This window comes from Patagioenas fasciata, chromosome 2 (assembly GCF_037038585.1).
Source record: "Patagioenas fasciata isolate bPatFas1 chromosome 2, bPatFas1.hap1, whole genome shotgun sequence".
Lineage (NCBI taxonomy): Eukaryota > Metazoa > Chordata > Aves > Columbiformes > Columbidae > Patagioenas > Patagioenas fasciata.
Window position 1 is genome coordinate 97,413,478 of NC_092521.1, and position 15,151 is coordinate 97,428,628.

Genomic DNA, 15,151 nt, shown 5'->3' on the forward strand with positions numbered 1-15,151 from the left:
ATTCTGAAGATGCAATACTCACGTAGGAGAGCCTGTATGTAGGTGCAAAGGACTCCAAAATGCCCATTCTCCTTGAGCACAGAATCTAGAGTCATCTGTTCATGCCCACAGTCAGTACTCAGGGCCCCACCAAGTTTTAGGACAGCCCAAACATTGCCAATTACTTCAGGTCCCTGCATGGGCTGTTTGCAGAGTTCCTGCTCTGTATGCATGTCTGCAATACCATAAATCATTTTTGATGAATAGGACCATTTCTCAGTCAGCAATAAGCTGCATGCAAAAAGGCATACGTGAACATTTAGAGGAGTCACTTAGGGTTTGTTCTGTTTTAAAGTGCCAAGCTTAACACCTAACAGGACATTTCACACTCTGCTCCAAGTAGACATGGAGAAGCCAAGTCCCATCTGCCAAGAGCAACTGCTGACTCAGCTCTACTGCAAACAGAGCCCAACTCTCACTTGCATTGATCACAGTTCCAAAAGTGCAAGAGCCAGAAACTCAAGTAAATAAAGTCAGGATTCTGCTTTGGGATCCACACTTGAATATATAGATGCCCCGATTGCTTCTATACGGTGAAAACTGTAGCCTGTTTCCACATACTTAAATGGTTTAGATGAAGTGCTGATGGCTTGCATTATAACATCTTTCCAAATTAATGTCATAATACAGATGTAGACATACAGTCATAATCTACAAGAAGATACATGCTATTGCTTCTCCTTCCCTCTTACATGTAATTTAAACCAAAAAGAAACTGGTTTTAACGTGGACTTAGCCTTTCAGAACAAACTTGCCAAGTGCTGTTGACAGTCTTCCACTTCCTTTGGACCTCATTTGCCTAGAATTAGATGTTTTCTTTGTTAGGACACCACTTTGTAAATAATTGATAAAATTGCTAATTTCTGAATTGTTTTCTCTTAGCTCCTTACAGTCAAGAGAATCATAAACAATTAATACATCTGTTGGCTCAACGGCAAGTCTTCAGTCAGAATACTGCAAATTCACCTTTGCTCTGTCACCACTACCACATCCCCCCAAAAATCTATTTATGTGCTCACAAATGTGAAAGAAAACATTTTAAAAAACCCTACACAGGTCAAGGTGATGTGTACAAGCTTAGTATGCTACCAAATTCACTTGTTTGGTACACAAAAACTACCGAGCTTGCTGGATAGACTTAATGTTTTGAGAGGCAATTATCTTGCTTTAACTTCACCGGAACCTTAATAAGTGCCTGTTTTTTATGGTCTGAAGTGAAAGTTAGTCCTCAGTCCATGACTTTGGCAGCAGGTATCCATCTAACACTCCATAGGCATCAGGCTCAAAACACTGACCCCGCTGAATTTATGAGGTAAAGTCCTGACAGTTTCAATTAAGCCTGAATCCCACCCCAACACAGCTCAGAGCCATCATGTGGGCTCCAGCAGACAAGCAACATTTATCACCTCCAGCTCTTCTGTTTTGCTGGAGATTAACACCAGGAGAAAAAGAGGCAACAAGAGTAATAGTGCAACAATTTTTTCAGCTACCCCAGGTTCACAAGGCTATTTTACTGGGCTGTGCTATGGAGCCTCAAAGCTGCAGGAGCTGAGGAGGAGGCACTTGTTTGCTGCTGTTGCTGTGATGAAAACCTCCAGCAGAAGGGAGACAAGAGCTACAGCCAGTGACACCTTCCACCATGGCTGCCTAATCCAACAGACTCCTGAGAGGCAGGTGCCTTTCAAGATGGAAGAGAAGGCAGCACCCACCAAGACACTAAAACTGAAAGAGAAATACTTAAAGGCTGTATATGCTTGGATCTATCAAAATCAAGATGGTCAGGATAGGGAAAAAAGAAAAAAAAAACCAAAAGACAATGCCATAAGATCAATTCTACCTTTTTTTTTGTTTCTTTTCAGGAGCCCTGGTCTGCACAAAAACACTACTTCGAGGTTGTGTTCAGCCCGACCAAAATAAAAACCCTCTTGTTGACTTTAATCAAGCTCCAGTGCCCTTTTGCCTTCTGAAAAAGAAAAGGCAAGAAAAACAAACAAATAAGAAAAAAACCCCCGAAACCAACAACAACAAACACAGGAAAAAAACAACAACAAAAAACCAACCAAACAAACAACAAAAAACAAACCACAAACAAAAAGCTAAATCATGGTGGACACACTTTGGCTTTGTTTGAATGTTAAAGTCTACAGATAGCTGCACACAGACACCATAAACCTACCACAGAATCTGACACCACTGGCAGATGTTGTACCAAACGGCCCCAGAAAAGGAAGGGGCAGGGATTATCAGGGAAATCGGTTTTGCATGGAAATGGACATTTATAATTTACCTCCTGATACACACAAGCTTCCTCTAGAGAGACTGGAGTTCAGCCTGTGAGTGCTGGTTGATCTCTGTCAGTATTTCTTTTGGGAATACTGAGAAAATGGAAAAATTATTCTCTTCTTGAAAAGCTGCTCATGGACATGAGAAATTTTCAGTGCAAATCTAACTTTATTTTCCAGTTCCCTAAAGGCATTTTGTTCTGAAGGTTTTGCCATCAACTTTAAAACCATACTTCAAATAGAGTCAATAAAATTAGATTAAAACAGAAGATTTTAGTCTGTTGTGATACCAGACTGCACACCTGCAAATCAAGATCGAAGAACTCTCACTAGGACTAATATAGAAAACTGAAGCAGTGCCATACATCAGATTTACTTTTCATCTTGCACTAGCAATGCTTACATTTTCAGAATTCTGTCTTGAATTTAATTTCACTTCATCAAAGCAGGATGCTAACCTATAGACGGAGTTTTACCATGAACACTAAGAAGGAAGCATTTGAGAAGGGCGAGTGTTTAAGCCCCTCATACAAGTGTACATATATATGTCTAAGGCACAAGAGACTGCTAGGCTCTGCAGGTGATAGTTTTGTACAGTCCACAATTTGTAAATGAGAGAAATATCTGTTAGTTTCAGGGGGGAAAAAAAATCATTTAATTACTGTCATTAAGAATAAAATTCAGTTTCTCTTCTGGCCAGCTCAATGCTGATGCGATGATCTGGTCCTCAAGGAATCAAAAGAGTCTTATGGTGGCAAGCAAGAAAATTTCACCCTCCCACAGAGGCAACAGGAGCCAGATTCTCACCTCTGTTCCAGGAAAATATTACAAAATACTACTAATGAGGAATTCCTCTTTTATAGAGCCATAGCATGTCCAACAGCCCAACGGTGGTCAGCCTTCAAGGCTACATCTACAGGGTCAGATGGAACAGGGCCACAAACAGGTGTCTGATCCTGAGGCCAAACAGCACAGGCTGGCCTGTCTGATCTACTATAGGACCCAGTGGCCCCAAAGGACACCTGTGAAGAGATCCAAACCCGGGTCAGTCTGGTGAGAACAGTCCCTCGTGTGCCACCACCCCACCACATCCAGACACTCACACAAACCAGCAGCACACGAGGGAACGACTCAGAAGAATGAGAGAGCAGCGTTCAAGCTCATTCATTTAGCAGCAGAAGTATAGTCTGAGAGTACCTGTGGGCTTTACACAAGAAAGTACAGCACTGAGCAAGCCCTGAATGGTGAATTAGATACCGCACATTGATGTTGTTGTGGCTGTAGAGGTCACATGTCAAAAATAAAGCCTCCAAATGGGATGGATCCCATGGCCTTTGCAAAATGAGCATGCCCAGTAGTTTTGATTCTCCTCTAGTTAAACGGAACAGCCCAAAAGAGGTATCAGAAACCAAGATCTTATATGAAGGGTAAACAAGAACAACACATGATGAAACACGCCATTGTATCCAGGAATCAGGAAAAGCCTAGGAGGGAAGCAAATAGAGGAAGGACTCAGCTTTATGTTGTATTAGCAAGGGTAGAAAATCTGCAGTTGTTTGTTACACTGTATGTATTCACACTTACAGTTAATAATAACTATCAGGTTCCCTTCAAGACCTGCTGCAATAAAATGAGTGCTTAATTATAGCTCAGAACAATAATCTTTAGTCATGCTTCACTTTTTAAAAATCCCAGTGTCAGACTTTTGTGTAATTATGCCCTCGATAGGCAAATGTGCGTCACAAGAGTTGCCAGCCAGCTACAAAAAAAGCAGGTTTCTCTCCATGGCAGCAAGACCAGCATCCAACAGGCTTTTCTCACCTGCAAGAAACTAGTTTGAAAACAGATCGCAAAACTGAAACAAAACAGGACAGGCCATATTTACTCTGGAAGCAGACCTAAATTTTCACTTAGAAAAATGCAGAGGTACAAACATTGTTTTTATGATTACACTAGACAGACACAGTCTATGGACCTGCCTGCTCTCAAAACCTTTGTCAGAATTAGGCTACATTTCCTGTTGCAGGAACTCAATGTACATTAGCTTGGAGCTGCTGCAGCTTGGATTGCTATACACTATGTATTAAACCAGCCAGGTCTTTTCATGATCCTTGGGCATGGAGAGGAAGCACTTGAGTATCAACAAACCGTGAATGGAACTCTGCGCACAGGTAATGAACCAAATGCTATTTGCACATTTAACAGAGTGAAACACTCTTGTATTTGTTGTTTTGGCTCACTACCAGAAAAAATAATATACAACCATCACAATTACATTGGCATGGATTTTGTTATTAATTTCCTCTAGGTTCTTAAATTATAGAAATAAATTCAAACATGTAATTATACTTTGATGCCTGCAAACCTTGCCAATGGAGACCTGAGTCAGCGTTGTGGTATTGCACAGAACAACTGAAAAAAACTCAGGAAAAAGGTAAATAATACACAAAATATGCAATTAAAGCATCTGCCACCCTCACAGCTCAACCTTAATTCCACACCGCCATACGCTGAAAATGGTCACTGGGAGTGCCTGTGTAGCATCTGCAAGCTTGAATTCACCACCAAGAAAAAAAAAAGTCTTTTATTTTATGAAATAAGGCATTGGAATTATTGCCCATGAACATTCAATAGACATCCATCATTGCCTGTTTCTGCTCAGTGCTTAGCAAGAACCTCAAGAGCATTTCCACTGCAGGCCAGGGGCACCAAGCCACCCGTGTGCAGATCTGCCATAATGTCCCGAATTCTGTGGCAGGCCCTATGCAGCATTTTAATAAGACAAGGGAGAACTCATTTCTGTACCTGTCTACCACAAATCTTGGCCAAGTTACCTAAGTCCTGGGGCCGAGGACACGCACTTCTGCTACAGTCCAGCTGCAGATGGTAGCTCCTTGAGGCATAGTATCTCATCCCCTTTAAGCTAGGTGCTATACTTTGATCTCCTCATCCATCAAACAGGCATAATGACTTCTACTTTCCTTGGAAAGTCTTCCAAGATCTAGTTATTGCTTAAAACTAGCATATATGCTCTTATATAGACCACAGGAAAATGAATTTCATTGCTTAAAACACTACTTGGGACCAAAGCAAGGTCACAACTGCAGCACAGGACCACATGGCAGGCAGGTAAACCTGCTGTGCCAGGTTGTGTCACCCAGCATAGACCACCTTCCCCTCCACCCCATCCTGCCCCCATGGCAAGCAGTTTCCAAGAGCTGTGTCTAGAGAATAGGAGACAAAGAAAAAGATGCCATGAAACATGGAAATAGCATCCTGAACTACTGTTGGGACCTGGGAATAATCTCTTCTGGCAATATCTGGTCATCCCAACTGAAGACACATCTATGCCACGTGGCCTAAGCCAAGCAGCACACATGGTGTGAGACCACGTCCTGTTCTGATTGCCAGCCCGCACCCAATTGGATACAGCTGTATTTGGGTAGCATAGCACCCAGCGTAATCAGTCCAGCCTAAGATAATGAACCAAGCATGCTTGGTTCTGGAGTTGTTACTGCACACAGAGCCAGCTCAAGCCTCAAAAGGCAGACTTCCCTTAAACAATATTTATCCACATGCTCCAAACTATCCAAGCAAGGTGATGCCAAGACTTTTAATAGGATTCATAATGCAGCTATTTTCAGATCTTAGTGCTAAGCTAGAGATCTGCATTTTCCAAAACATTATTTAAAAAAAGAACAGATGACCTGGGACTGTGAAGCCTGGAGAAGAGAAGGCTCAGGAGGATCTCATTTTTGTATATAAATACCTGAATGGAGGGTGCAAAGATGACAGAGCCAGGCACTTTTCAGTGGTGCCCAGGGGCAGGGCAAGGGACACACACTGAAACACAGGATGTTCCCTTGGAACATCAGGAAACACTTTTTCACTGTGAGGGTGATCAAGTGCTGGCACAGGTTGCCCCAGGAAGCTGTGGAGTCTCCATCCTTGGAGACATTCAAAAGCCATCTGGACCATCTTGGTGACCCTGCCTGAGCAGGTGAACTGGACAGGATGACCACCAGAGGTGTCTTCTAACCTCAAACACTCTATTATTCTGAACAATACCTGGACAGGTACAATCCCCATACCTGGGGTACAAGAAACAACGGCACACAGGTTTGTCCAATTGCTGTTAAAGGCAGTTCTTGGGCTGCCTGTGGTGTTCAGAGTTGTGCCCTAGAGTGGTTTGTGTATTGCGACTGCTAAATTATGAGGCCTGTCCAAAAGGTCTGCAAAGGATGAGGACCAACCCAGAGGTCTTTAGAAGACCTGAAAATCCCTGGACTATGATTTCCACCTCCTCTACTGGAAGGCATTCAGTGCTTCTTTTTTTATCCCCAGTCTTCACTACTAGGAAAATAAGTACATTGACAAAAATTTCAAGTATCAGGGGATTTTTAAATGAGACACTGGGAAGAACTGGAAGAATTTCATATTTAAACACAAAACTTATCTATTTAAATTCTGCCTTTTAGACTACGTGCTTTCTCAAACTCTGATTCTAACCACAACCTTTTCTACCATCAAGAAAAAATGCAAGCTTCCTGCTAAGCACTGTTATCTCATCTATAAGCTTGTCAAACATGTTGTTATACATAAATGATGAATCTAACAAACTACTGTCAGTGTGCACTTTCTATGCTCAAAAGGGTAATAAAGTCTTGTACTGCTGTGTTGATTATTCCATTAGCTGAAATATCAGGAGCCTGAGCTTTGGACCAGAAGGCTGTGGGCACACCAACCATTGACTAAATGGTATGTTTTCTGAAAATCCCTTATTAGCACTTTGGCAACATGCCCCTGCTATTCTGAGAGCCAGATATCACCACCTTGAAATAATGTCAGCCATTTAGCTTTTCACAGCAATACCTCAGCCGCAAGCAAAAACACCTTCAGATCAAATCAATATTATACTGGATTCACTCTTTTTCAGCTAGTTAAGATGGACTGGATTCTGATCTTTCATATTTCATAGCTGTAATGACATTACTAGCCAGTAATTAGCAAGTTTTATCAGCACTGCATGCTCTTAGCCTGAAACAGTCCCCAAGAGCTCAATTTAGAGACATATATCTCATTTGTTTAACACAAATGTAGCCTCCTAAATTATTCCTTTTTTCCATAAAGAGCCAGCACTAGAGCCCTGAGGGACCATCTGTAATTACTATAGATGTATTTTTTTAACTATTTTTGTATGTATACATAGCCAGAAGTTAGACACTTTCTGTAGATTTGCATTCATTATATAATAAGATACAGTCCTGAATGTCTTAGAAACTGGTCATGAATGAAGATGGCAGAGAAGTAGACAAAAACAGAAAACAAGAAATAAAATCCATGGAAAGAACATAGCATGTAAAGAATGGCAAAGTGCTTTCCGTTAACAGAGGAAGGGCTTCAAAGTTCTCAACTCAAAGAATGCTCTTTCCCTACAAGTCAAATTAAAACCTCCAGGTATTTTTGATGATCTTAGGAAATTGTTTTGTATTCTTACACTTGCAGCTGAAATCCCCCAGAAGTCAAAGTACCCTGCCACCTCCAACACATCTCTCCTCTCCCCTCTCGTTTTCTCTGTGCTATTGGATGTAAATCACTCCTTGGGCCGGTGGAGATAATAATGCAGCTAACAAATAGGGTCACAGAGCCCAGTGGATTAAAAAATTATGTTTAAACTATTTCCTACCTACTTATAGTTGGCCTTTAGGCCCTTAAGGACTTTGAAGTAATGCCCGTTGTTCTAATGTACATATGCACAACTTTAGCTTAATAATGTGTCCCACAGATTAGATGAAATGTTTTATGGATTAAAAAACATATATTGGAAAAAGTATCCAAAACTAATATATCACATTTCAACCTGAGACTAACCACAGATAACAGACTCCCCAGAACACTAGCGTTTCTACATAGCCTGTTTCATTAATCTGGCAGAAAGCTCTGTCATTGATGCAGTCCCACACTGCAGAAACAACAGGAGACTAACCAGAACATCACAAGCAACTGTGCTCTCCAACTGGAAGGACTGGGGCTGTTTGGCACCTGGGCAGAGAAACAAAGCAGCTCACCAAGTCCTCTCACCCTTCATCCTCATCACAAATAACATGTTGGGTTCTCATCGTTTTAAGGAGAAGATGGGGGGTGTAACATTGGTGGTTGGACATGAAAGAGCAATTTAACATCTGAGGGCTCTACAAAGGATGGTTAGGTTGCCAGGAGACAACATGGGATGTTTGTTTGCATGCTGGTCATGGAAAAGAGCAGTCCTGCCTCAGGAGGTCTTTTCAGGTCCTTCAGTTGAACACTGGGAAAGGGCTTGGAAGGTATCAGAGAACCCAGTGACTGGAGTTTGGGTTAACAGAAACAGCAGGGAAATCAGTGGGGAAAGGCTGGAGGTCAGGCAGTCACTGATGATGAGATTCGAGTCAGTTTCTGCAGTTAAAAAATTCCTGTGCTTAAGAAGAGAAAAAATAAAATAATTAATTCATAAGTTTTTAGCACTAATTAATAAACGAGGCCCTGACTCTTTTCCTGCACTTCTCTCATGTGATCAGAAGTGGCTGGTAACTCGTATGATACGGACAGACTGGTGCACTCTATAAACCTTTTTCCTCTACTGTCTGAGGCCTTTTGATCAGAACATCATTAGAGATAAATTAAGGTTTTATTAATTTATGCCTTCGGCCTCATTCCTATACCATACTCTAAACAGATATAGTCCCCCTGTAATCACAGCATCATAATACAATCACATGATATGCAAATGTTGCATTATCCTACTGTGACTTAAAGACTAGGCCTTAAGATCAATAAAGCCATTGGAAGCCACTTTGCAAACTGCAATTGGAATGTTTTGCTCTTAGGTGGATGAAAATTCATCCTGAAATGCCATGGGTACCAGCATGTGGCTTTTCAATTTTATAAACATTTAATATTCTGTGATATAAAATGTTTGAAAGCAGAAAGGCCACGTGCTGGTACTTGTAGCATTTCTGGATGAATGGTGTCAGGCCCTTTCCTGGACATAAGTGATGGGCACTGAGCGAAACAGCAGATTGCATTTGCCGCCGTCCCTGTATTCATGCCCACCAAAGCTCAGGAAACTGCCAGGTGAGTCCTTGAAGGAACGGTGTCTCCAAGAGCTCCCACAAGAGCACTGCACCTCTGCCCCACTGGTGATTCAAGCCCAGACTAAGTCTGAGCCTCTTAAGTTGGATGCAAGCAAAACCCAGTCAAGTCAAATAGTTCCTGACTGTCTTCTGGTCTCCTCCACTGAAACTGGATCACAGAATCACAGAATCACAGAATCACAGAATGTTAGGGATTGGAAGGGACCTCGAAAGATCATCCAGTCTAATCCCACTGCCGGAGCAGGAACACCTAGATGAGGTTACACAGGAAGGTGTCCAGGCAGGTCTTGAATGCCTTCAGAGTTGGAGACTCCACAGATCAATCTCAAAACCCATTATTGTGTTTAATTGTTTAATTTTGCTGTCAGTGCAAGGCATCAGTCCTGAATTTAATTACACAGGTTACAACGTAAGCAAGGAAATCTCTTGCCTACTAAATTTGACACTGCTCAGCTAATAAATATGTATGTTCCTGGCATAAACAATAATACCTTAAAATATACTACAAATGAGTGTAACAAAAGAAATGGCAATATCATTGCTCAGAATAACCATCTTGAGAAATATTTAGATCTTGAATGTGTGGCTAAGCAACACCAAACTCTCTGTGAACTTAAATATTCATTTGGAAGTATCAGCAGCAGACCACTGCCTCGAGGCTTAGCACTCAACTGAAATGACTGCAATACTTGTCATGCACTTTAGCAAGATTTTAAAGTATTTGAAGTCTACAAGCTATGAACCACTCAGAGGAGGGAAAAAAAAGTGCTGCATGCTCTAAAAATCTATTTTAATGCCAAATTAATTCCTTCCACTCAAATTCCAGGTAAATGGCATCTTGACCCTGCTGTAAAGAAGAAAAATAGGTTGCATATTCTGCTGTATGTTCTCTTTTCTCCTGTACAGTGAAGTGTTAGAAGGCATAATCAGATAAATCCTAATGGCAAATCATTAGTGTCAACCACTATCATTCCATCTCTTTCAAGGGACGATGACACTTCAGAATCTGGCCATATTCTACTGATTTTTTGACAAATTTGGATGTTGGTATTAAAAGGTTGATCAGACATCAAGTGCCTTGCACTGAAGACATAACTGCAGGGTTTGAAGTGAAAACACCAATGAGTTAGTAATATGAAAAATTTATGGGACATAAAAACAGTTGCTCCAACTCATATAATGTCATAAATAGGAGATAATCAAACAGGAAGAAAGTTGGAACAGTATGAAAGGAAAAGGTCACCATGGTCATCAAACCTTCTCATGAGAGAGCCTACCCTTCTGTGAGGAGCCACACTTTGCATTTAGTTAGATCAGTACCTTTAAGCTTTGTTAGATCATTGATTCCAAATGTTATTGTGTGTGTGGTCTAAAGAGTAGATACAACAAAAGAGAGCTACAAAGCAAGTCTCATAAAACAAACACACCTACCACCTAATGTAACATATATGTGTATGTATATGTACAGGAGAAAGCTGATGCTAAGCAGCACAATAAGCAGGTTATTCACTTCCCTGACCGTGTAACTTTCTTCTCATCTGAGCTTGCTTCCCTGCCTTCCTTTACAACATATTCAAGATTTTTTAACCAATGCAGCATCCAGACGTCTTTTTATTACTCCTGACTGAATAAAACACACCAATCACTTTGTATTACCCAAAATGTGATGCACTGTTTTGAAACTGAAGTACAGCTATGGGAAAAGTTTTCCACAGACACACACAGCAAGTTTTCCACACACACACACAAAAAAAAAAAACAAAAAAAAAAAAAACCCAAAAACAAACAAACAAACAAAAAAACCAAAAAAACACAAACAAACAAAGAAACAAAAAAAGAAAAAGACAACAAAAAAAAAAGTTTTCCACACACACACACAAATCTTTGGCTGAGGAAGTTTCGACACAGTGGGAACAATTTCAAACTGCCAGCATCCCGGAAACAAACTCCTAACACTTACCAAGCTCTTTCCCCCGCTAAACTCTACCCAGGTTACTGCATAAGAAACCTGGAAGGGTGTTTCCAAAAGGTGGACCCAGTTTGAAGTCACTGCATCTCTGCAACCACAAACTATCAACTATCCTCTCTATGTCGTCCATACAGCAGGTGAAGGGTATACTGTGCATTTATAAAAAGCTTACTAAAACCTGATAAATCATTAAACCACTTGTAATTTTTTGTGTAGTTGTAACATATTTGGCCCATCTTTTTGAAATGCTCTCTAACTTCCAGCGACCTCCTTCCCCCCCAAAAAAACAGCCCCCTCCCCACATCGCACCGCTGGAGCAAACAGCGTTCTGCCTCTGAACAAGCCCCCTCCGCTTCCTCGCTGGGCGGGGGGAAAGATGGTCGAGGCTGGGCTCTTCCCCTCCACACCCCGGGGCACCCCCTGTCCTTCCCCTTCCCCTCGGGGCTGTGCCGCCCGCCGCCGCTTGGGCGAGCCCCGCGCCGAGGAAGCGGCGGGGGCGGCCGGGTGCCGGCGGCGGCTGCGGGGGGCCCCGGCGGTCCCGCCTCCCCCCGCTGACACTCACGGGCGCCGGGGCTGCGGGTGGGTGTCGGGGGCTCCGCGAGGCGGTCCGTTTCATTCTCCTCCTCTTCCTCCGCCTCCGCCTCCTCCTCCCCGCGGGGCCTCAGCACCGCGGACAGCGGCGGCGGGGCCCGGACAGCGGCGGCGGGGGGCGGCTCGGTGCCCACCCGCACCAGGGCGCGCCGCGGCCCGCCTAGGGCCGAGCTCACGGAGCCCACGGCCGCCCCGCGCCGCCCGCTGCGCCCCGCCGGTCCCGCCTCTGCGCGGGCAGCGGCCCCCGGCACGGCCCGAGCGCCGCTCCCCTGGCCCCACCTCCCCGCACGGAAGAAAAGCTCCCGCTCCGGGCGCGGCCGAGCCCCGCCCCGCCTCACCGGGACGTTGTGTTTCTTCCCCCGCCCCACGCAAAGAGTGTGGGGAGACAGGAGGGGAAGGACCCACCCCGAGCACCCCCAGACCGGAGCGCCCTCCTCCAGCCTCCCCGGAGAGCCCCGTCCAACCCACAGGTGTCGGCTGCGGTGTGTGAGCGCCATTGGCACCAGGGAGTTCACGGCACCGTTTCAAAAGACACATTCATGCTGCTCTTCATCCTCTTCATAATGGAGCGGGAGTAAATCCAACACTTTTTGCCCTTTCTTAATGTCCTTATTTGTCGTTCAGCATTGTCTCCTGGGACCAGTCAGAGGGTTCTCTGCTCGCAGACGGAGAGGCAGCACGGTGGTATCCAGTGGGCTCAGCACTGTGCGCTCTGCTCTAGCCGACCCTGCCTTTCGCAGGGGGCTTGGGCTGAATGATCTCCAGAGACACCTTCCAACCTCAACTGCTCTGTGCTATTAGACATTACAATATCATGTACCATGCTATATTGATAGCTTGTAACTGCAGAGCACAGTACTATAGATACAGTCCCCAACTATAACAGCATCACTTGCAGAGGTCTTGTACAATCCAGATGCAGCTCTGAGCTGCTGGAGACTTCTATAGTGGAGTTTAATCTCGTATCCGTAAAACAGATATCGTAAAACTTTACCAGGGCACTTCAGTACCATCCTAACTGTGATAGATACTTCCTTAGATGTTTAAAACAACAGTAGAACATAGATACGCTTCCCTGAGCATATTGTCCCTGTTTCTGCACCTAACGGCTCAGCAGTACTGACTAGCAACACAAAAGTAACCGGCTGCATCCCTACCAAGAACAGAAGTCAGGTAATTGCAGCCTGTAGTCCCAGGCTTGTCTGGAAAGAATGTGCCCCTTTCCCAAGCAGTTCTGTGCCTCAGAGCTGACTGCCGCCAGCTGCTCTGCTCTCCTGTTACACCGAGATCCCAAAGCAACTCGACACTGACGCAATAAACTGCAAATGGGAATTTCTTTGCTAGGGCGGTCTGCCTCTTCTGGATGAAAACAGTGCCACTACTGCATCGGAAAGCAAGAAAACAATGGCACACGCAGCCTGTTCTTTTTAACCCTCTGCAACCATTCCACTAACTTTTTTTTTTTTGCCTCAGTGTCTCTACCTGTATTTTCTTCTTGATTCCACTTGCAGAGAAGGCAGTTTCAGCACAAAGCAGCATTTCAGGGAGAGAACATGTCTTGCTCTCTGGGGATGTTGCTTGATCAGTAAGAACTTTCAATAACCACAAGAAGGAAATGGAAATGAAATGTATCAGCTTTTCCTTTAGAACAGCCCTACCTCCCATTTTCCTAAGTTTTGGTGTGTGGTAAAGGACAATTTGTTTCATGTAAACAATAATTTTTAAAAATATAATACTTTAAATTGAATGAGTAAAAGTATTAATGACATGCAGCATTGTAGAGTTATGCAATACAGGCACAAAATCTTAAGAAATACAAGAATCTAACTTGCAGCCCAACACGAAACTAAATTGCACACATGCATTGTCATTCCATCTTTAATGGTATGATCCTATGCATGCTTTTTTTTTTTTCCTCATAGCATTACCAGCCAGATCTAAATACAGCATTTCCACACAGTCTCTTCAGACAGCTACAGACACCTACTACACAGGCCCTGCACACGCAGCCTAAAGAAAAACGTACCATTTGTTCCTGAGCTGGGCTATCTCTAGGTTTTCAGGGAGTACATGACAAATAGTCAGTTTTGGTGAATCGCCAGCTAAAAGCTGCCTTACAGTCACAATGGCAATGTAATAGCAGGAGCAGTTCTCACAGAGTTAAGGACTTAGGGTCAATTATTTTTCCAAAATGCAAAACAGATGAAACAGAAGTCTGCCACAAGACGAGAGCTGAGTTCTGTTTCTAGCTCTGCCTGAAATGATCTTCTGTCACTGTAGTTCAGCCTAAATGAAAATGAGGCGATCAGATCACTGACTTCCTCATAATTTTTTAACTCCCAGTCAGATTTGTCTGAATGTAAAATGATAAAGTGCTCAAAGATGCAAAGCTAATGCAAGTTTCGTGAAAAGATTTGTGAGAATAAGTGAGCAGAACTCCTCATCACTGTGGGAAAGACTGCAGGGTTAACTTATTTCTTACCAGGCATTGGCTTGTCAATTCAAGTCCCAAATTGTCAGGAAATGAGGTTCCATGAGTTCACGGCACAGTTAACATGAGGGATATCTGCCTTCCTTCACAGAATCACAGAATCACAGAATGTCAGGGATTGGAAGGGACCTCGAAAGATCATCCAGTCCAATCCCCCTGCCAAAGCAGAACACCTAGATAGGGCTACACAGGAAGGTGTCCAGACAGGTTTTGAATGACTCCAGAGAAGGAGACTCCACAACTTCCCTGGGCAGCCTGTTCCAGTGCTCTGTCACCCTCACTGAGAAGAAGTTTCTTCTCACATTCAAGTGGAACCTCGTGTGTCCCAGGTTGTACCCGTTGCCCTTGTCTTATCATTGGTTGTCACTGAGAAGAGCCTGGCTCCATCCTCGTGACACTCACCCTTTATATATCTGTAAACATTTATGAGGTCGCCCCTCAGTCTCCTCTTCTCCAAACTAAAGAGACCCAGCTCCCTCAGCCTTTCCTCATAAGGGAGATGCTCCACTCCCTTAACCATCTTTGTTGCCCTGCGCTGGACTCTCTCCAGCAGTTCCCTGTTGTATGGGGATATAGCGGAAGATTTGGCGAGGAGGTTAGTTAAATGTAAATGTGCTCAAGTGACTTGCACCTGTCTGTAGAAAAAGCA

The 15,151-nt window shown here is 43.5% G+C and overlaps 1 protein-coding gene and 1 long non-coding RNA gene across 4 annotated transcripts in view; both read left to right on the top strand.

Annotated features, from left to right (window-relative positions):
• The window catches only part of LOC139827218 (uncharacterized), a 376,663-nt gene that overhangs the window by 265,675 nt on the left and 95,837 nt on the right, over positions 1-15,151 (top strand). The gene's annotated exons all lie outside the window — the stretch shown is intronic.
• The window catches only part of LOC136098426 (amphiphysin-like), a 168,033-nt gene that overhangs the window by 110,789 nt on the left and 42,093 nt on the right, over positions 1-15,151 (top strand). For 2 of the 3 annotated variants that reach the window (XM_065831826.2, XM_071804611.1), the window contains exon 5: positions 1,899-7,013. The exons of the other annotated variant lie outside the window; for it this stretch is intronic. In XM_065831826.2, the coding sequence (XP_065687898.1) occupies positions 1,899-2,006 (108 nt within the window). In that variant the 3' untranslated portion in view covers positions 2,007-7,013. Of the gene's footprint in view, positions 1-1,898; positions 7,014-15,151 lie in introns of those variants that run through there. 3 annotated transcript variants of the gene reach the window in all.